This window comes from Maylandia zebra, linkage group LG22 (genome assembly GCF_041146795.1).
Source record: "Maylandia zebra isolate NMK-2024a linkage group LG22, Mzebra_GT3a, whole genome shotgun sequence".
In the NCBI taxonomy this organism is placed as follows: domain Eukaryota; kingdom Metazoa; phylum Chordata; class Actinopteri; order Cichliformes; family Cichlidae; genus Maylandia; species Maylandia zebra.
The window spans coordinates 28,748,690-28,771,967 of record NC_135187.1 but is presented as its reverse complement, the minus strand read 5'-3'; the positions used below and the strand labels follow the sequence as shown (position 1 = coordinate 28,771,967).

The 23,278-nt window shown below is 40.2% G+C and overlaps 1 protein-coding gene across 4 annotated transcripts in view; it reads right to left on the bottom strand.

Annotated features, from left to right (window-relative positions):
• Positions 1-484: 484 nt before the first annotated feature.
• Positions 485-23,278, bottom strand: part of trappc9 (trafficking protein particle complex subunit 9) — a 231,322-nt gene continuing 208,528 nt past the window's right edge. For all 4 annotated transcript variants that reach the window (XM_024798279.2, XM_024798280.2, XM_076878906.1 and 1 more), the window contains 2 exons: positions 2,643-2,866; positions 485-1,890 (listed from right to left, as the gene is read on the bottom strand). In XM_024798279.2, coding sequence (XP_024654047.2) covers positions 1,711-1,890; positions 2,643-2,866 — 404 coding nt within the window. In that variant the 3' untranslated portion in view covers positions 485-1,710. The remainder of the gene's footprint in view (positions 1,891-2,642; positions 2,867-23,278) is intronic.

Here is a 23,278-nt window from a genome sequence, read left to right as displayed (position 1 = left end):
TCAGTGTCAGGTGGTGGGAGAGCTTGTTATTAGCCTTTTTTTCAGACTCCGCTGGGACCTGTAGTAACCTGAAAGGTTGCAGAAATTCAACTGTTACTGGAAAACAGATTTCAAATGGACTCTATTAGCAGTGCTGTGGGTGCACTAGGTAACTCCCAGTGCATCAATGAGCATTAAAACACAGATGTGTACACTGTGGTAAGTCTCAGTGTAGCTGCTACTCAATCACAGGCTATAAATATACTGTGTATAACTCAAAGTGCACAAACAGCCTGCAATCTATCACCGGTCAACAACACGGCGTTTGGCTGTTCCAGCATTAATTCAACATTTAAAATGATTATTACTGTGTAATATTTTTCTCTCTAATTGCAGTTTATGGATTTTGAAGAATGTAAATGTCAGAATCGAGCGTCCGCAAAAAGCGGTTATAGTAAAGGTCACTTCAGTGGGCACGATAAATGAAGCACGAATATTTAATGGCTTGGATAGACAAATGAAAACTTTAATGATGCCCAAATGAACAATAGCCGTCTTCTTTTAACATATATTTACAGCTATCATAAGTCACACACAACAGGCCTAATCTAAGAGACTCAAATCCATAATTCAGTGTACTGATACAGGCTGAGGTAAGTCCATACAGCAGTGGAAACAGTTTCAGTGTTCACTCTTGGCTAAACCCAGAATTTGGCACTGTAGTAATAACAACTAAAAAAGCACTAGCATCGTTTTGCACGTCCTTCTTGAGTCTTGCGCTACCTTTCTGTGGCTTATCCAGCAGGCTGCTTCTAACAGCCAGTATATGAGGTGAGAAAATCAAAACCATTCTTAACTTAAACTTTTGTTCAAGGTCACCTTCTTCTCATATAGCAGCCATGTCTCCTGTGAATATGCTGAATGTGCAGGCCAGGAACAGCAGGCTTTGTGAGCAGACTGTGGTTGTGTGCAAGTAAATGGTGGATCTTGAAACCGCTGGCAATGCTCAGATATAAGTGTGCTCAGGTTTTCATATTATATTTTATCAGCCTTCTTTAATGCATCAGCCTTTGTTAAAACTGAGGCTGGTACAGAACAGGAAGTGTTGGTCCAAATATCCCCCAGTTGACCCCTATGGGCTAAAAAAGCAGGCTAACTTTGGTTCGCATGCACCCACTTAACAAACCAGCTTGATTTTTCAGACAATATGAAAACATGAGCACACTTATTCCCCCTTGACTTACAACTGACAACCAACCACACAGTATGTGTAACACAGAGCAATCCACAGTCTGACAAATCAGGGCTACACAAAATCAGATGCTGCTGCACAGCTAATAAGATGACTTCCTGTATCTGAGGCTAGCTAGCTTGCTTCCTCAGTGATCAACATTGTTAACATGTGTTGCTGCTGGTTAACAGTGTGAATTGCTGTGCTGTCTTAACCAGGAAACAAGCCGATTTACTTTGTCTCCCTGCTTTGATTGCACTAAATGGCTGCGCTCAGAAAGGATGGAGAATTTCATTTCACCTGACATTACCCCGCGCAAATTTGCAAATTGTGTGTTTTGTTTTTATTCACCCCAAGCACACAGGTTGTGTTAACTATACAAATGCAGAAACATTTACCAAAATGATATTCACATGTCAATTCATTATAATGCTACTGTATTTACATATAACAGCAACAAAACGCCCGATCTCTTGGTCAGGTCTATGACCTTGAAGTCCTCAGGCCCCGGCCTGTGGTGGAGTGTCGAGCGCTCTGATGTGGACGCTGGGCAGAGTGAACCAGGCCAAAGGAAGCTCTCGTCCAGCGCTGTCGTCCTGGAATTTGATACTAAGGTAGAAATCTCCGGTGTAAAGGAAAAGCAGGGCACCCTCACATACAGTACTTTCGTTGGGTTTAACCTGGTGACAGAAAAGAGACACAGCAGTAAGAACTGTTAGTGGTCACCTCGCTTTGATGATGAAGAGCAGACAAGTTCTCGTTCAGCTGAGAACGACTGCCAGAATTAAGCAGTTCTGCACATTCATGAAAGCGAAGAATTCAAGTATTCTTTCATGTGCTTTTAAAACTCTTTGTTCTGGCACAAGACGAATCCTGTTCAACAGCCTGCAGCTTGTTTAACATCAGAAATGAGAAGCGGTTATATACAAATACTGACTCTGAGGATCTCTTCAGAGCCAATAGAAATTATTTACGATGAGAGTAAAAGGACCATGCCGTCTTTTGAGGCGTTAGGGTTGTTTTGCTAAGAAAAGTAGAACCTTTAGACTTTCCAGTGTGTTTTCCTCTGCGTCTACTTAGCCACTCAATTCTATTTAAAGTAACTGACAGTGACTTGTGCAATCGATCAACACAAAAGTCACGTCTGTCTCTGCCGTTCCCAGATGTGCAGCATATATGGAAAACTAAACTAAGAAGACTAAACTATGCCTCTTTCCAGAAATTATGAGCTTAAAAAATGCAATTACCTTAGTTAGGAATTACTGAGCCCATTACAATATCAGCTTAAACTCCTGTGATGTGACTGTGTTACAATTGAGTATATGTGACCTCTGCTGCAACGACCTATCACCATTAAGAATAGATTTGTATTTGCATATCTCAGGTCTTTGCTGGGAAACAACATGAATATAGAACTGTGGCTCTGACCGACCGTATCAATGTAGAAGGTGTTGGAGCCGATGAAGGTGACTCCGTCCTCCAGATCGTAGTTCTGGACTCCATTCTGATAGTCCTGATATGGCACCACGTTCAGAGCCAGGGGCCCCACTGAATTCTTGCTGCGATTGGTCAGTTTTACTTCCAGGCTCACAGCATCCCCCACTTTACAGTCGGCGATGACATCGCAGTCACACGGTTTCTTATTCACCAACACATCTTGAAACAAAACAGAACGAGGACGACAGAAAGGATCAGTATGGGCACACACACACACACACACACACACACACACACACACACTGAGTCCTGATGTGTTCCCTATTTGGCTAAGGTGCAGGGGGAGACACAACGATTTGTTTTGAACAATGAGCTCAGTGAACTGAGCGCCTACACGCTCCGGGCAGGCTAAGAAGAAGATCGACTTCAAACGTGGGAGTTCAGGGGCTCCCGAAAAGATCACCTGAGTAATGACTCCTCTGAGAGTAACAGCAGTGCACGCACACACACACACGCACACGTGAAAACCACTTGTCATATACTTTCTAGTGTCACACCTGCAGCTGTGATAAACACTGAGTCAGAGCGGCTCAGTCTGTGTGACAGGCAGATGAAAGAGCTGAGCTCGCTGCCGCTGGTGCCCCGATCTGTTGTGTACAGTGGCAAGTGGGGAAGTATTAAGATAGGCAATCCAGCAGGAAGGCGGGGGAACGAGGATGGGTGTGGGCAGCTGAGGCTGTGCTGTCACAGCCAGTGAGAGAGAGCCCCAGGGAGGCTGGAGCTACAGGAGGGTGACATTGAGACTCACGTCTGTATTAAAGAACACACTTCACTCAAAACAGACTACCACCAGCATACACTGAGGGGCTATGAGAGCTTTTCTTCTCCTTCTTTTTATTATTTGTGTTCAGCGTCTGTCTAGACTTCATAGGATGCATATAGAGAAGTTTCTGGATCTAAAAAGTAAAGCTAACTTTAACTGGCTGAAGCTTGCATTTTTTCCGAGTGGCCAGCAGGGTGCAGCTCCTCTGGTAGCAACAAGAAGTCATTTTGTAGAAACAACATCGTCTCCCTCTCTGGTTTAGTTCCAGCCCTTGCTCATCATGTTTTGCTTCACCCGTCTTTGACATTTGGACTCAACATACAATGTGAAACTCTTGTTATTGAAAAAAAATTGAAATTTTATAATTTTAAGTACAAAAATTTGGCAAAATAAAAAGAAAGAACGCTGTAAGTGGGCAAGATTGTCATATGTTGTAATGATTATTCTGAAAAATGCTGCGCTACTCTGCTGATATTGGACCAGGATTGGAATAAACAATCCACATAACAGTGCAATATCCTGCAAAGAAAAGAATTTTTGTAGTTAAAATGCATATCAGGTTAAAATAAATTACATAATTCTTTGTTTTTGCATTAATAAAGGTCCCAATCAGCCCAAATAACCAAGAGAAATTAAAAATGCATGCCATGAAAGACTTTGGGTCTTAAGAGCTTAAAGTGGACGTCCAAGATCTCAATGCAATCAATTAAAAATCCCATTATGATTATATTTATATTATTATTATTTAACTTTAATATAGCCCTGGGAGTAAGGCTGGATTATGAAGATAATATCATCAACTGTCTTTGTTTATTTTTTGCAATATTGTAGATTTTCCAGTTCTTACTAAATTTAGCTCGAGGCTTCTTCCACACTTTTTGTACCTTTGTAGTCTAGAATAAAAAGAAGTTTGTTTTGTTTCGAGTACTTATTGTTTTTATTCACAGCAGCAGATATTTCTTTCTTTAGAAAAGAAAGTGTTGACTTCTTTAACAGCACAGTGATCCATTCCTGCTCTAAACCCGGATCATTTTGTGGCCGCTCAAGCAACTGAGCTCGAACTGCAATGTGTTCTGCGTGCATTTAACCCCCATTACATGCACTGTCCCACCAATATTAATTTGATAGCTATGTGCATGTATAAATAATGCATTTCCCGGTAGTCAAACTACTTTGCCTTTTCCAGTACACGAACTCACTTAGCAGAAACTGCAGCTCTGTGATCCGCTCATTGTCTCTATACAGGCCTCTTCCTGCAAATACTTATTACATTGTGTCAAAACTAAGTAGGTTTAGCCATGTGGACGTGCACATGATCAAGTTTTCCTACAATGTACAGCAGAGATCTACTTGACTTGCTTGCTGTTATTCCAACACTGTAATCACCTCACGCTGTTGTGAAGAGCATTTGGAAAATTACGGACTTTTGCTCTTACTGGAAGACCTCTGGTGATGTGCGTGCACACACCCATCCATAAACACACGCACAAAACATAACTCTTTCATAGCCAGAAGCGCTCAGCCTATAGTGACACCTTTGCAAGTAGTTATATTTAGTTTGTTCAAAGTCTTGTTGCTAGGAGATGTGCAAATTATAGGTAGCCTACATTGACTCTAAAACTGGAAACAAATTCTTTCACATTAAAAGCGAACAAAAGAGGATGGTTAGTCTGTAATGAGCTGATGAACTCCCACACACGCGCAGCTCTGTCACACACACACCCACAGCCTGAACACTTGCTGCAGTTTCTCTACTCTGCCATCCTCGATTGCATATCAGCACAGAGGCAATCTTCTGACTTAGATAACCAACGCAGAAAAACAACAAGTGGGAAGAAAAAGAGGGCCACTGCTAAGAGGAAAATTCCACAAGAGTTAGAAATAGATGCAATTACCTATGATTATATAAAAAGGATTTCATCAAATTGGTAAATTAGCACATACAAGCAAAGTAAAAGCCAGCCAAGACGGGAGAGATCAAGGTCTCTGACTGGCTATGGCTCACTAGGCGCATCTGTAAACGTCTACGAGTCCCTCCAGCTTTTGAAAAGCATCTGCTGTGTTCTTCTTGTTGTTGTGCAGAACTGAGAGAACCACGGTGCGCAGTTTATCTCCAAAGCCTTCTGTTAAGTTCTGCATCGAGGTTTTATGAAGGCTGAATAAGCATGAGTTTCATCTCACAGGCTTTAAATGGGAAAAAAATAATCCAGAACAAGTTAAGGAGAACACGTTTGTAATGAAAATCTGATTAAAGTTGAGTTTTTTTGTGTATCTACACAGTCATTCAATCAAATCTATATGCACAGCTTCAAATTTTCCAGGCAAAGTCTACGCCAAGTACACTTTAAATGATACCTTTTGTTATCAGTAAGATTTATGATTGTGTCTGAAATTATTTACCAAAGCTTAAGAGGAGATGTGATTTGTTAATGCGTATAGTCTTAGCTCTACACTGCAGCTTCTTCAGCTAATGTTAGCTTAAGGTCTCATCTCTGATATTTCAAAGTGAGAAACTTAAAACGCTGATTTAATATGAAACCCAAAGTTTACAAGTTTCGGACAACTTTCAGTAACTGTTATTTTTAACCCTTTAAAAAACTGCCTGTTCCCTGTTAAGCAGAAAAATGTTCATTATCGTCTCTTTAAATAGTAAGGTCGTGCTTGTGCTTCCACAAATCCTGTTTTTGTTTCTAATAAAACTTCAATTACAATGATCTGTGGCTGGAAAGCGATAAACCAAACTATTGCTTAGCTCTCAGATCCTAGAAAAAATGTGAAATAAATATCCTCATCTGAACTTCACGTCAGACCAGGCAGGAGGACGAGGGTTGGGTAGCAGCAAAGAAAATGAGGTGGTAAATGAGCCATAGAGCAGTTTGGCCAGCTGAGGGAATTACGCAAGCGAAAGACGCCACAAAACACAGATTAGGTAAAAGTCAGCATGAAGGAGGATTAAATATCCAAATGCTGCTCCAACAAGTGCTGCAGGAGCAACAGGTGCATCACAGGGGATGTGTGTGTTTTCTAAGAACTGACTTGGGAGAGAACTCAGCTCATTTTTAATGTATTGATTTGTTGGGTTGTGACGGGTTCATTAATAAACTCCAAGGAACGAGAGAAATTGATCTGTTTATTAATTTGGTGCCTGTGCTAACTTGTTACATAATATGTGTAACGCACTCACACACACTTCTGCCCAGATGCTGCTGGAGTTGGCAGAAGTGAAGCGCTGCAGCAGGCGTCGCCACAGCAACCAGGAAGGAAACAGAGAGAGAGAGACGACACTTTCTCCTGCGAGTATGAAAGCCACCGATCAAAACACAACTCGGATTAAACAAGCCTCTCCGCCCCTCGCAGTGTCTCTGTCACCCTTGAAGTAGGAGCGCAGGTGAAGATAAGGATGACGACCGACACCGGGTGATTTGCCAGTGTTTACTAGACTATAACGTGCGTCACCGCGGGTGTCAATACAGCTCATTAAGATTCACTCTCAAATACTGTGCAGCAACAGCGAGAAGAGGATGAGTTAGAGCCAAACAAATACAGATGTCACGTTCATCACACTGCGTGTAGGAAATGCTCGTTAAACACGGAGCGTTAACGCCGCAGAAAACTGATTACATCAGCGATATGTCGACAATGAGCGTGCATGCCTTTGTGGTGCAAGAAAAGCAATGGCGTCAAGAGAAGAGGCTTACAGTAATGCTAGTAATTATTAAAGCTAACTCCATATCTGAATAATAAATAGTACACTACAAATCGCTAAAATCAAGAACAATCAACAGTGATTTCTCTGACCTGCTCACGACCAAAAGACCTCGTGTAAAGTAAAACCAGGCTTACTGGTGAGGCTTACTACACCGACAGTGATTTATCCAGCAGGATTAACATTAACAAAGAGTTGTGCTCTGGCCCAGATGACCAGGTCAGCAGAGTTTAACAGCTCATCCCGGCCAGCGGCCGCTAGCAAGGCAGGGTCATTTGATGAATGCTCCAACGGAGGCGGAGGATGTGCTTTGAAAGGTTGAGGTGTGCTGCAGTAAGTCTAAAAATAACCCACCAGCCTGTGATATTCCCCAAAGCCATCTGCCCCTTTTAGAATTATCCCCATAACAACGGCTCATTTGATATCCCTCGTCTTTCCATCAAATATTCCATCTGCTACAACGAAAAGATGATAGGAGCCCGCTTACTTCAGGTGACATAAAACACTTCCACGTTAATCATGTTGGAGCAGGAGGCCAGTACATCTACAAGTCTGCTGATTTCGGGCCGTCCTGTGGCAACATATGCAGTCTAATAAGTTTGCGAAGGCAAATTTACTCGGCTATAAATTTGCTCTCATTGCAACATGTTTCTAAAAGGTCTGAGTAATCGCTGTCCATCTGTCCCCTCTCCTCAAAACCCAACACTGTATGTAATTATTAACAGTTAACAGAAGCATATTTAAGAAGCTTCACCCTAAACAAGCAGACTTGCTCAACTCCGCAGCAGCAGCCTGTAGCAGAAAGATTGGGGGTTATGTTGCAGTTTATGAGCTTGGTAGAAAAATATTGGCTCGTCTCCACTCGGGACACCTTACCGAGGGCTGCTTCCAGCCTGTACGCACTCATCGCTGAGCACCACGACCACAGCAGCAGCGTTCGCTTTAATTCCCGACTGGTGGCTACGTGACTTATGTTTACCAAAATAATACTTCTCTCCCTTTTCGCCCTTGATTCAATCTCTGTGTTTTCCTCTTCTTGCTGTACTCTGCTGGCTCACTGTGTGCAGAGCAGCACCCAAGGTTGCCATTGTTTTGCATCCTTATTCTTCACTTTCAGCTGCACTCAAAAGGGGGATGCACAGGTTAAGATGATCATTCAAACCTTTTGAGACATTTAACAATTCCACCTATTGCTACACGTCAGAATACGAGTGGAAATAAGAGCGTGCTCTTTAGCGCTTCATAAAAGTATCACATTAGATGTGAGAGGCTCTCTTGTATAAGAGAGAATACAGAAATGCCATGAATGAATATAAAAACAAAACTAGGCCAACAATGTAACTAGACTGGCTCATGGCTCTTCAAATGTTGTTTCATTTCAGCTAAAATCTGGTTTTAAGGTGCCAAAGCCTGCAGTGTCAACACAAGGCAGATGTCACCCAAAGTCCTCACAATGTAAAGACCCCATCCAAACAGCACCATCGACTAACATGCTCCCACCAGTGATCCTAACATGTAAAAAATATATAAATAAAGTGGTAACCTTCAATATTTTCATTCTGTTTGTTTTCTATTGCTTTCTAATTTCATTTGCCTTCCTGCCTGTATTGAAACAACCGAGGCATGATATAACGCAGCCCGCCTTAAGCACATGGTTCACACTTTACCAAATACTTGGATTTTTTCCTCAACAATTTTGTTTCCACTAAACTGTGAGTGTGATAAGAGAAAATAACGCTTTAGCTCTAGTATCTTTGCTATACAGCAGCATCTCGAAATAAAACAGATCAATAGTGTGGGAGAGCAATAGTGAGATGGCTGTGTGCCATTACACTTTAGTGGCCCCATACTGGGATGACCTGCAAAAAAAGTCTTGACTTCCTGCCAGACCTAACTGTGGATAAAGCAGAATGATGAAACAACCCACAGCCCCCTTTTGTGACCTCCACAGCACATCCAGACACTGAGGAAAAACTGAAATTAGAACTGGACAGCTGTGGGATTCCTCAGAGGATTCTCTAGCAGTTTATAGAGAGAGTTAATAAACTGTAACAAGAGTGTGTGGGTATAAGTTTAGCTAACACTATTCTGAACAAGTGCACAGTGTACATATACCACCAACAGGTGAAGTAAATAACACTGTTTATTTCTTCACCGTGGCACCTGTATGAATTAGGGAGGAAGTGAAAGTTGACGTGTTATAAGCTGGAAAAATGGGCCAAGTTTAGGGATTTGAGTGAGTTTGACAAAGGACAGACTGTCCCTGCAGTGGTCAGTATCTATCAAAGGAGTCCAAGAAATGTCCAAGTGATAGAAATGTGGCAGAACACACAGAGCATCAGAGTTTGTTGTGCATGGCTGCACAGACACACACAGTCAGTGTGTCCACTGCTGAAAGCACCAACAATGGGTACGTGAACATCAGAACTGGCCCACAGAGCAATGGAAGAAAGAAAGGCGGTGGCAGTGTGATGCTTTGGGCAATGTTCTGCTGGGAAACCTCTGGTCCTGCCATCCATGTGGATGTTACTTTGACACGTACCATCTACCTAAGCATTATGTCACACCATGCACAGCCTTTCATTGAAACAGTGTTCCCTGATGGATGCCGCCTATTCAGCAGACCTAATGCTACAAAGCAACAACGGTTCAGAAATGGTTTGAGGAGCTAAACAATGACTTTGCATTGATTTGACCTCCAAATTCCCCAGAACTCAATCCAATCGAGCAGCTGTGGGATGTGCTGGTCAAATAAGGCCGATTCATGGAGACCCCACCGCATGACTTACAGGACTTAAAGGATCTGTTGCCTAACATCTTTGTGTTTGTGTGTTCAAAACAGATCACTGTCACTGTTAATAGGCTGATTGACAAGCATCCACTAAAGTATAGAAACAATATCTATTTTTCCCCAAAAAATGTAACTGTAAAATGGAAATATACACTATATTATCATTGATCCTTTACACTTGACCTTTAATAATATTCTCAGACCCACGATGGATGTTTAGAAAACTTGGTATAATTTGCTCAACATACAGAATCGGGTGTTATGCAAATACTTTAATGTAGGCGACAGCTCTGAGGCTCAGATCACAATCAGCTACAGAGATTTGAGTAAGCTCACATTTTTCTCACTGCACACGAACTGACTTCAGTTCCAGCTGATCATACACACTTCATGCAGTTTCCTCTGGAGCCACAAATGTCTTTATATGAATTCCATACATACTATAATACTCTGGAAGGCCTCAAACAGCATTTGTAATTTTGAGGGGGAAAATAAAATAAAAGTCCACAATTGGTTTGAGAGAAATTCAGCTTTCTCATGTTGATGCCAGCCCCTTGATAGACTGTGGAAAATATTTTTAAATGTGTAGGTTTTTATGTCAATTTATGTACCCATGTAGCAGCATTTAGATGGGATCCAAACAACTTATAATTCTCTTAAATGCCTGGTTGAAATGATGCAGCCCATTAGCTCTGCAGGGGTGGACTCTTTTTTAACTGCTGGTTTTTTCCCAGTGCAGATGCTTGTATATAATTTTTCCAGTTGTGGTTTTATCATATGCTGAGAATTGGTTATGAAAATGCTTGTGTAGTCTAGAGCTTTAAGAGATAAACGCACTCTGTCCAAATCCCAATACAGCCAATAAGTTGAGGATAAAGTAAACTGCTTATTTGTACATTTTTTGTCAACTACCCATTCAGCAACCTCATTGTCAAAGACTCCGAATCACATCATCCTTCATATTTATAGTAGACATACCAGGCTGGGGGCAATTATTAGCTACCCCAACAGCAATACTGGTCTAACGTGTGTAGAAAGGAAGCAGCACTCCTACTACAACGTCATCTTTTCAGCACCTAAGAGAGAAGATCTTGGCAAAAAAATAACTTTGTTTACACTATGAAGAATTATTAGTCAAATACATATGTTACCATTTTTTTTCCACAGGAAATTAAGGTTCAACTTTATGATAAATGATTTTTCCTGCTCTGAGTTATATAGAAATAAACCACGCCTGTGCTTCTGGAGTAATTAAAACATGCAGTGTGCTAAAGAGAACACTATCATGAATGATAGTTTATTCTTAAACTGAGGAAAAACTGTGACTGATATGTATCCATCCATCTTTGTCTGTGTATCCAATTCAGGGTCATGGAGCTGCAAGAGCCTATTCCAGCAGCCATAGGACGAGAGGCAGGTACACCCTGGGCAGAATCACCACTTTAAAACCACCCAACCCCACTCACATCTCAGGACTGTGAGGGAAGCCAGAAAACCCAGAGACAACCTACACAGACATTGGAAGAATATGCAATCTCCCCACAGATTCAAAACAAGGACCAACTGAGAGAGACAATATGGAGAAAACCTAAATCCACAAAAGTTTTCCAAGAAGCTTGGAACAACCCTATATGCCAGGTACACTGAAAAAACCCCAACTCAACATCACTGTGACACTAGAACAAGTGTCAGAAAGCACTGGAGTCATTAAAAGTCATCCCCAAAGGACTATGATTGCTAAAGTTAGCAGTAACCTATTAAATAGTTGTAACAACATTTTTAGTATGAACCACAGCCACTGCACCTGAGCAACAAAGGAGAACACCCTGTAGGCCTACACTGAAACTATCTGGCTGTACACATTTTTATCTAGCCTTCTGCAGCTTTAACTTTGAGGACTTATTGTGCTACAGCGTGATATTACTTTTTGAACTCTTATTCCTCCCCTCTGAATATCTTCCCAGGAAGCATCAGTACACACTAGCAGGATATGAGCTTTGGGCTTTGGCTTTCTTTCCTGTCTTCTTTCCCTCTCACATATCCACTTGAAACCAAACAGCAATAAAACTGCCATGATCCAATTTTTCAATTTTCCACAAAATTATTTAGTGTGGCACTTGGCCTCAATTAGGCAAAAAAAAAAAAAAACACTTGATTGCAGACTACATTTGGGACTGATATCAGAAAACTCTGAATTAATTAAGGCCAATCATGTTAACAGCTCAGAGATGCACTCGCCTGATTGAGACAACACTTATGTGACTGCAATACATGCAAAACGACACCGGTCATGATATATTATCTCGAGGCGTCTTCGACCATTCTGCGTTACTCAAACTATTAGAAATGTAAATGTAAATTCATATTCCATGTGTCCAATGTGGTTTGGAGCACAATCAGGAGCACGCCTGAAGCTACTGGTCCATGTCTGAGGTGAGCTGGACAGAAGATAAGTGTTGAACAGATCCTTGCACTTAGAGTTTAAAGGCAAATCTCTGTTAATCACATATAGACAAGAAGTAATTGGGGCCATCTTCCCCCAGCAGACATCGATAGCTTGTGTGTGAAACAGGAAAAAGCAGCTGCTGCAATAAATCTGAAAATCCAAAACACTGATTTTAACACAACCAGAACGGCTTTTCTCTCTATCAGTGACCATACAGCACGACGGATTATACACTTACCAGATGACTTTCAATCATCAACTATTATTCATAAAAAAAAGTCTTAATGTTTCCTGTTCTCAAGCGATTTCCAAAAACAAGAAAATTCTCATTATCTGCTTTAAAACAAATTACTCTGACATCTATAAGATCCAACAGCTTAGATGCAGAGAAACAAATAAAAAATTCAAATTACAAAGTCCTGCTCTTATTCATTCTGCCCACTGTCACAATCCATAAAGTGACTCATCTGTGTACTGTCAATAATGAGACCATGGAGACTGGTTGCCGATTTGCTGACTTAGATGACCGATTTGTTGTTTTGGGGGTTGGGTAGATAGCTAACCCTGTGGATTATAAACAAAACATCCGCATTCTGTTCATCCACAGGGTAGTTTTACAAGTGTTAAATCAGAGGCTACAGTCAGCAGCTGCTTAGCTTTGCATAAACACACGTAATAGTAGGAAACAACCAGGCCTTCTTCCCCAACATCAGTGTCAGACCTCACAAATGTGTCTGTGGTTAAAACCTCACATAAACACACTCCTGAAGCTTATAGAAAGCTTTTCCAGGAGAGGTGAAGCTGCTATAGCTGCAAAGAGTCGGCTTTGGAAGGATTAAGAATAGGATGCCACTCAAATTCATATGCGTGTGAAGGCAGAGGAGCGAATACTTTTGGCAATATATTGCAGCTTTTAGCTTTTGTCAACTCTGGTTTCTTGCTTCTTCTTGACTGTATTATTGTAACTGGATGTCATCTTGCTCACTGTTGTAAGAACAGATATCCCTGGGATGTGTGGAGGCTCATTTGGGTTAATAAATATCACAACTGGCCTGACAAGCACTCTTCAGGGAGTGCTATAACACATTATGATGATATAGTGATAGAATATTTAACTAACCTAAAAAAAGTGTATGATAATTTGATAACTGCAACCAATGCAAGCATAGTAGCATCACAGATTTGGGGAAAAAAAGAAAAAAAGGTACACTGGGTGCTTTGGCCATGAATTAACAATTCAGCGATGTCTGCAAACACAGACGAGCACAACTGCAAACTGAAACATGATAAATGTGAGAACTGTATTGCATGACAATAAGGTTCATAGTCTCTGCACCATCAAATATTTGCTAACTGGGATGGTGTGGCATATGTAATTGCAGGGGACGTTCAGCACCATAAAGTATCTGCCTATTCTTCCACAAGCATAATCTCCAAAACTGGAAAACCAAACAAGGCTGCTGTACAATCGCTCGCTGAGCCAATTCTACCCTGTACACTGGAACAACAATATCAACAGGAGGTGGAGGTGTTTGTTTGAGGAGGACAGATTCAGAGTTGGGGAGTGGGAGAAGGCGGAGGCAGCAACTGTTTTGATTCATCTCCAGACAAATCAAAGTCATTAGCGAGCCTCCCCTGAGAGATTCGCTGCGTTCAGATCTAAACATGGCTGGTGTCATATGCCGCTCTGCACTCTTACTCTCATTTTCTTGGCTCATTACTCTACTGTGCCTCTCCTCTTAATATGTTCCAACCCTAATTATGCAAATGAATCCACTTTTTCTTCTTGGAGATACCTTCGGGCACCGAGGTGGAATTCCTGTCCCAACCTTACAGCCAATTAAAACCAGCTCAGAAAAGAAACCCGCACCGCTGTTTCGTCGACATCCACGCCGATCTTCGTTTAATAAGGTGAAAACCCCACTGACACGGAGAGCTTTCATGAGAATGACCTTGGAAATAAGGATATCCCTTGAAAGCATGTAAGATTCTAATTTTACGGACTTGCACTGTAAAACGTGTTATGGTGGTAAGTAGGGATGGGTACCGGTGTCCGGGTAAACGGTAGTAACCAGACCGAAAAGCAGCGCACATTTCGGTGCTTTATTTCGGTGCTTTTTTTTTCCTGAGCTGTGATACACTTCTAGCCAATCATTTTACGTTTCCGAGGATAGTAGGCGGGTCCAGGTACGTACGTTCTTTTAGAGCAGAGCTACAGATTAAAAATGCCCAAGGCGAAGCGGTCAAAAGTCTGGCTGTACTTCACAGCAAAATATGCAAACTCAGCAGCCTGCAACAAGTGCTTTAAGCTGATACTGTGATACTGTCAAAGGAGGTAACACCTCAAATCCGATGAAACACCTGGCGACGCATAGCGTTTTTTTTAAAAGCCCAGAAATGCGCCGTATTTGATAGCTTGCTGCGAGACCTCACACCGAGCGCATCTACTGTGCGTGGGTTGCCTGTTATCTGACCCGGAGTTAGCAATATCCCCCAAAAACCCCAAAGAGGAGAGTCCTGGCCCCTAGCCCTACCAGTGTATCAGAAATGATGAGGATGATGATGCAGCAGCAGCTGTTCTTCTCTGCGTGAGTAGCTTAATGTTGTTCGTGTTTAATTTACGTTGAGTAGGCTAACCACGTTATTACATTAATGCATGTAAGGTGAACTAGCAAACATCATCATAGCTACATGCGTCTGTCTTCTAGTTTGATGGCAGATACTCCCTTCACCCTGGCCAAAAAGGCTAAAATGACCAAAGAAAAAGAGGGAAACGGCTAAACATGAGAGGTTTTGGACAAAGTTTGTGTTTTTTCCATTGTTTAAGCACTGCTTCCAGCCAAGAGTGATGCCATATATGCCCCATAGCTGCAGAAAAGGCTAACATTGTTATCTTTTTACAAAAAACAAACAAACAGCTGAACATGAGAGGTTTTTGGACCAATTTTGTGTTCTCCATTCTTTAAGCACCGGTTTGAGCACCGTTTGAGCACCGGCACCGTTTCAAAAGTACTGATTTGGCACCGGTATCGGATAAAACCTAAACGATACCCATCCCTAGTGGTAAGGAATAAAAAGGATCTGAGTTAAAAACTAAGGTTTAAAAGCAATTCTCTGGACATTTAGTACAGATTACACTAGAAAGGCACAATGAAAATAAAATATCCTTCAAGCTGCTTCAAGATGACAGACGAGGTTTAAAAAGAAGGCAGGGGAAGCACCTCTGTTTCCCATAGTGCCTCGCTTTGTTTTTCAAGCTTGTCATCATGTGGGAGGTTGAAAGTGGTAAAAATTGCTCCTGATGACGCAGATGCAGCAGTGACTGAAGAGGATTTCCCAGGCAAGAACCAAAGGGCTGACAGTAAAGGGAATGTTGTTTTCTTATGTATTTATTTTTTTAAAAAGGAGGGGGGGGGGGGGGGGGGGGGGGGGTGCACAAAAACATCCCTGCCTGTTCACCCACACACAATCTGCTGCTGCATGATGTCCCTCTTGCTGCTTTTTTGTTTCTTGAGCAGATAATGTTCCAAACAGAAACACTGTGGGGTACAGTACTTTAATGTAGCAATTATGTCATGGACAAATTAAACCCGAGGGTACATGCAATCCATGTAGGCTTTAAGAAACTACCAAAGAAAGAAAACATCACGTTTGTACAGGAGATGTGTTTTCCTGTGGATGTACAGAAACACACACACAAAACTATGCTTACTACTTCACCTTGTCACAGTTTACTGTACATCACATTCCATTATATCATTCCCCTGTTAAGTTCACCGTGTTACATTTTAACAGTTATATAAAATTTGAGACTATACACTACTAAACTCTCACATCCAATAAAATCAGTGTTATTGCTCAAACCTGTGTGCAACTAGCAACGGCGCGACCTTAACCTGAAACCTGTTGTACGTCTCTTCTGAGATGCTGAACCCGACTCCAGCCTTACACTGTTATCTCTGCCACTATCACTATCAGCATCATCGCTCAATTTTTGACTTTCCATTTCATTTATGGTCATTACTGTTAACTTAAGATTGATCACTGCTGCCATGTTTAAGATGTTTAAGATCGACTAAGCAGGAATCTACATAAATGTTTAAACTGGATTGATTAACTTTATCTCATCGAGATGATCTATAAAGTCTAGTATTTCCTGTGGACTGTCTGCTGTAAAAATGCTGGTATGACCTGACGTTCAGCTGTCTCAGTAAAAATAACTGAAAAGCAAAATTAAGTCTTCTCATTCACATAAATGAAGCACACTCATCAAAGGGAAAGAAACCAAGGGGTGACATGCATGGCTTTCTGGGTGAATTATCAGTGTGAAGAAGGAATTCTGAGGTAATGAGCTGTCAGTACCTCGCTGGGGGGAAATCACTATAGACAGCAGAGCTACCTGCAAGGTTATTATTTCCTCCACAGAATGTGTGGCAATCAATGTCTTAGAAAAGTTAGTTCAGTCACCTGCAGGGACATCAACGATTCAACAAGGACCGATACAGTAAATGAAATTGCAAATCTTCTCATTCAAAACTTGCACTACCATCCGCATTATAAACAAACTCCAACCTGCAGAGATTCTTATTTTCTAATCAAAACAGCCTCAAACATGGAAAAGTACTGGGTTTAAAGTTTGAGTTTGGCCAAAGCCCTCGTCTCTGTTGAGATCTGTTAGTGATGCTTCATTGCAGGTCTTGTAATGACTGCACTGTATTCCAACACATTTTAATTACCACCCTTCTCAGCACAGTGGAGATGAATGCACTTAATTTCAGATGTGAGACTGCGAGCCGGCACGCAAACAATGCTTATCAACATCATGTGTGACTAAAGCTGAAGAGGATGTAGATCTTATAATAGGGGACTGTTACTTTTATCACTGCATGACTTCAGACTATGGAAAGTGCATAATCGTTTGAAGAATTTTAAAATGATTGCAAGTGTACGTTTCTAGGATGTTATTGCCAGCATGCATCCACAGGACTAGAAAATAAAATTAAAAAAAAAATAAGAGAATGATATTCAAAATTCATCCTATTAGACACAGAACTCGTTTTGGTTTCCATTCTGTTGAAGAAATTATAAAATCACAATCATGGAATATTAAGACTAGAAAGTAGTCCTCTTCTGTCACCGGTAAAGGGTCCTTCATCTAGCGTTAATTATCTTGCATGCATATTTTAAGGCATTATAAAAGGCCCGAATAGCAATAGAAGCACTTTTTCAGCCATACATAATGACAACTGGTATTTTTCATAGATTATATATGAATGGCTAGCAAGGTGCATCTAAAATTCTCTGTAATATTAAATTGAACTCAAATTTTGACTCCTGAAAAAAAATTAGAAAAGAAAACATCTTATGGGAAAAAATGGTCTGCTTACTTCTCAGGTTCCCACCTGTTATTCATACTAAAGCAGCTCTCATATATAATTTAAGCCATAATACAATAAAAATGAGTTACCTGGACAAAAAAAACCCAAAACAAACAAAGTTTGGTAGTTTTCATGAAAGAAATGTGTTATAGAGATCACATTTTCTTTTTCTGCCAGCTGGTAGGAAAAAAATGTAAAAATGTAATTAACTTAAATTTTTACATTGCACTAAGGAGGAAAATTACAACAAGAAAACTTCTTAAAAATAAACTAAACTAAAATAAAACAACATGCACAGCTAGTTAATAAAAGATGGTATCGTGACCAATATGCCTTTCTAATTAGTTTACACACTGCATGCACACATCAACAAAGTTGCAAACTAGCCATGGAGAATATAATTTTTGTACCTCTTGTTCAAACCAATGAAACAAGTACGAGGATCATTATTATCGTCATCTTTGGCATGTAATGATAAACTGATTGAGTGAAGTTTACTCAACATGATAAATGAAAAAAAGAACGTGAAATTTTTCCAACAATCTAAAGACGGTCGAGCAGAATTAGCCAACACTAAGTTTCTAGACTAAGTTAAACCTCACTGGACAGCATTACATCACTAAACCAACCTCCACCAATCAACTTCCTGAAGCAGGTACCTGAATGCAGTTGCTCCATCAGTCTAGACTACCCCTCTCCCAGATCACTGTCAGCATGCGAAACTATTCATCCTCCAAACTCTTCCACTGACTGCACTCCATCTCCCCCTCTGTCACTTCTCAACTCCATCATTCCCCCTCATTAAGTGATGTGGGACGTGCTCGCCGTATCCATCTCCACAAGTCAAAGTTGATTCCTTCTTCCCACTCTTTCACATTAATTTGTATCCTCCACCTTGCAGCCCCTTCCTCCCTCATCCTTCATTAGCACTGGTGGCTTGCTCATTGTGATCATTCATTTTACTTTCCATTAGCTGTATCTTCTCTGTAAATATGATCCCTGCTTTGTTACATTTCCTGATTCTTTTCTTTATGTAAAACCTGAGTGTTTATGCATTATAAAAAAAACGAGGTAAAGATTTAAGGATAGGAAAAGTAGCTTGAGGTGACCAACTAGACTGAGCAAATATAATTAGATTTTATTCTCAAACAGCTCTGGTGCAAAGTGCTCACTTAGATAAAAGGTTTGTACTGCACACATCCAACAATGCACCATGCCTGTTGAAAAATTAACACACATTACTTCCCCAACACCTGATTTTGCCAAGGCCAACAAAAAAGAAATAAAGAAGTTATTATTGCTTTATGTTAAATGCCACTGTTAAGTAATAAAGCAGTCAATTCCAAGGTATTAAGACAGGTTATTTATGCTGGCAAATCTTATGCATTTACTCAGATTTGAATATAGGAAAAAGTAATGAGTACTGGGGGCTATCAATTATCTCTATAGTAGACGAGTGAAGTAAACCACCTTCACAGGCCATCACAAAGGCCATCGAGAGAGAGCCAGGGGTGTATTAGACATCTTTCAATTCATGAGAGTTTCAGAATAAGACACGCGGCACTGTTACCTTATGCGTGATTAGATACTTGCAGATCACAGAAAAAAGAGATTTCAGTAATCTGAAGGCAGTTTGTTTAAAACAAAAAAGACCATTAAAATTGAGTCAGAAATAAAACAGGGAATTGTAAAATCTTACTGCACCTTGAATGGACCCCTGCAGGCACCATAATGATAAGCAGTGAGCTTTCAGTAATTAGTAATGAAAAGCTTTAAAATTTTAACTGTGAAAATAAAGACTTTGAAAAAATAAACCTAGACTTTGATAGCAATATTGTTCTGCATTATTCCAGCAATACTTTATTTATGCATTTATATTTCTGTTAATACTTTTCTATGTGCTAGTTTTCCATGTCGTGGGTGATGTCGGCCAGGATACAAAGAAGATACCAAAAGCTAAGTATTACTTGGTGACACCATCTGCTCACTGTGTATGAAAAATGCTCTTAGCCACTGTGACATCATAAATCGATTTCTATTGATTTCTGGTCTTTGGATCCAAACTTTAGCAAACCGACCGCCACCATAGTTTTATGCCAGGACCAACCATGTTATCAGCTAATGCTACCTACATTCATAAACTAAAGGGGTGTTACATATACATACACACAAATTAGTGCTAAGTGACTGACTAATTGGATGGTCTGTACCACACAACCATAATCCATATCGTTTGTCAAATGACTCCATTAAAAATGGAAAAAGAGCCAACAGCAACAAAAGGGCCAAGCAGACAGCTGCCTGTGTTGGCACAGCTGTCTATCAAAGCTAATTTAAGTGAAAAATAGTCATATTGCCACTGAGTCCGGTCAAAATTCCATGTGCTGCCCTTGGCTGGATGATGAAAGACTGATGAGAAATGAATAAATCCCAGGATTAAAACGAACATGCATTATACAGTGGTGCAGCACACCCTCGCGTCCTTGATGTTAACACTTCGACAGAGGCCTCTGTAGATCGTTGTCTTGGATAAATTCAAAATTGCACCGCCACAAGGTCTCACAGCTCACAAAACAGAAGCTATAAATCTTCTTCTACTGTCAAGTACCATACAACATCTGGCTATTTATTTGCCATCTGTTCACGCACCAATTGGCTGTTGCAGCAAATGGGGGCTTGTTATGGCTATTGCTGAACACCTGTACAATTGAATGCAATCCAATTCAATGGCTCTGGAATAAAAGTGACATTCATAAAGCTTATTATACTCAATTTTTATGGTTTGTGACAGAAGCTCATTCGTATGTTTTCACTAGTTTCTTATTTTACTTCTGCTGCAAAGTCTGCCAAATCAAGCACTTAGATCAACCCGCTATGGTGTCCTCATGGGAAATAAGGGAGCTGCCAAAAGTGTGTATCCACTAAGTGCATTACAACTATACTGAAGTACAACATTTAGCTGTTTTCTACTGTCAAGAATGTGATTTTGGTCAAATATGAAAAAGTCTGTTCCTAATAAAGAAACAGCAGCCAACAACAACAACAACAAAAATCTAACCATAAAAATGGTGTGATATTTGACCTCTGACCTCACTGTTACACTTCGAATCTGCCTTTCTTTCAAGCTGACCCAAAATACGCTATATCTTTAAAAAAAGTACTGTCAGGAGAAAGAGAGAGCAACTTAGTTTGAAACATGCTGTAATATAATATGATAAGTTATTCATGTCCAGTTATTTACACATCAGTACCTATTATCCATTACCTACTTTTATATAATGTTTAAATACAAATTCCCTTAAAAGTAAACACTGCACAGAGTGAGCTGGGCCCTCTGAGTGCTTCTTGTATAATTATTGTGAAAAAGCATAAAGTGGCAGTCGATGTAAAGTCACAAATACATGAGCGACACACAACAGTATGAATCCACCTCAGCAAACAAACTAATTTAATTTAAAAAAGCAGTTTGCTTTAAATAAATAAATTTAAAAAAATGTTAATCTCTTTTGCCTGTTGTCTCTTTATACACAAACAGGATGTGGTCAGTTCCAGGTTTGCAGTGTAGAAGGAGACTTGTGGCTCGAGCTAGCTGACTATTGCAATCCCCTCGTCATTTTTTCTTATTACCAAACTGATCAAAAGAAGTGACAGACTTATGAATAATATTCTTCCAATTTATTACATGATCTCACAGAAAAATCAAAGGACTTTGTCTGATAATTTTTGGCAGTGATAAAGCATCTGAAGAGTAAATGCAGAAGGTTGACTCGTACTCCAATGAAGAGCGAGTGGACGGTAACTCAAGATGCTTGAGCTCGAGGAGGTTTAACAGGCCAGCTGAGCTCGGCTGCTCCCGTCCCCCCCATCAGAACTTTATTGTCTAAATGTCAATAGAAGGTTAGCAAAATCTTGTTAAGGAGTGAATATCAGATGCAATTAAACAAGGAGGCATGAGCAAAACCTCTGTGGCTCTCATCCAAGGTCTAATTAGGCAGAGCAGGTTTGTGTGTGTTTGGTATAATTAAGGGGTAGAGGAGAGGCTGTGTCACTGATGAGGACCAAGATCAGAGCACCAGGCACAACCTGTTGATAAAGAACACTAATCAAAAACACTTCAGTATTTTATTTGGCTAATTTGAAGCAGAGAATTGTTATTGCAAAATTAAAGTGTGTGTGCAGATGCTCACTTGTTTAATGAGTCCAGGATTCTTAATCAAAACATGTAAATGTCCACTGTTACACAGGGTTGGGAACCGGAATAAAGTGGTCAGGGGTCGTTATTCAAACTTTAAATAAACATTTTATGAAACTGAAAATTCACTTAAAGTTAGACTCATGATTATTGGAAACAAGTCTTTTTTTAAGCCCATTTTACTCCCACGCCCCTCGATTCAACCCAACACACACTGTAAGTGCTGCTTCACAAAAAGCTCAGACTTCTAAATTAATAAAATAATAAAAGGAGGGCACCAAGTTACCAAAATGAATGATTTATAGATTTTTGTAATAATAAATCAAGTCTGGAAAGACACAAAGAAACGCTGACACTTTAAGTGGTCCAGGCTGAGGTCTTTGAGAAAAACTGTAACTTAATAGAGTCGGTGCAGCTCTGAACAACCTTTGAACTTCACTGGCACAAACACTACTCTAACATTGTGTCAGTCATTCTAAATCAAAGAAGAAATATACGTTTGCACATATGAACTTTATTTTTAGGTTTTTTAAGGAAAAACAAAAACCACACTCATCTCAGATATGATACATTATTTGTGGATTCAATGCTCAAATGACTCTAGTGCGAGTTAGAAATGATCAAAATAACTTTCATTAGGCTGAATATTATTGGTGCTTGTATGAATACTGTACATCAATTCCCTTACAGGATATTAAGTAAGGAAAATACTTGTGCATGTATATTTCATCTGTATCTCTTCTTCAGTGGTAGCCCAACGACACCATTCCTGTATTTGGCACTGATATGTTGAAGCAGAGCAGAGGGGTGTCAGTGCAGACAAAGAAAGAAAAAATTACCATACAGCCCATGTTCTGCTGGGTAAGAAGATAAGAAGAATCCCAATTCTCAGTGAAGATTCCTGCTGTGGTTTTCTCTTCTCACACAAATATATTTGCCTGCACTGGTTAGCAGGTGATGGTCTATTACTACAAAGGAGACTAAAATTTACGTCTAACTAGAGCTGGGCGATATGAGATTTTTTCATATCACGATATGTTTTTTTTTTCATTTCAGGCGATAACGATATCTATCACGATATAAGCCAAATAACTATATTTGTAAGATTTAAATGTGCCGTTGCTCACAAGTAAAATGTGAAATAATCAGCAGCTTGTTTTTATTTAAATATTTATTTCCCATAATAAGTTCAACAGGGTAGATGTACTTAAGGAACATGAGACTTTTTCAGATAAATAAAGGCAAATATTGCAAACTACACAAAAGGCAGCCGCTAAAGCGTTTAAGTTTCAAAA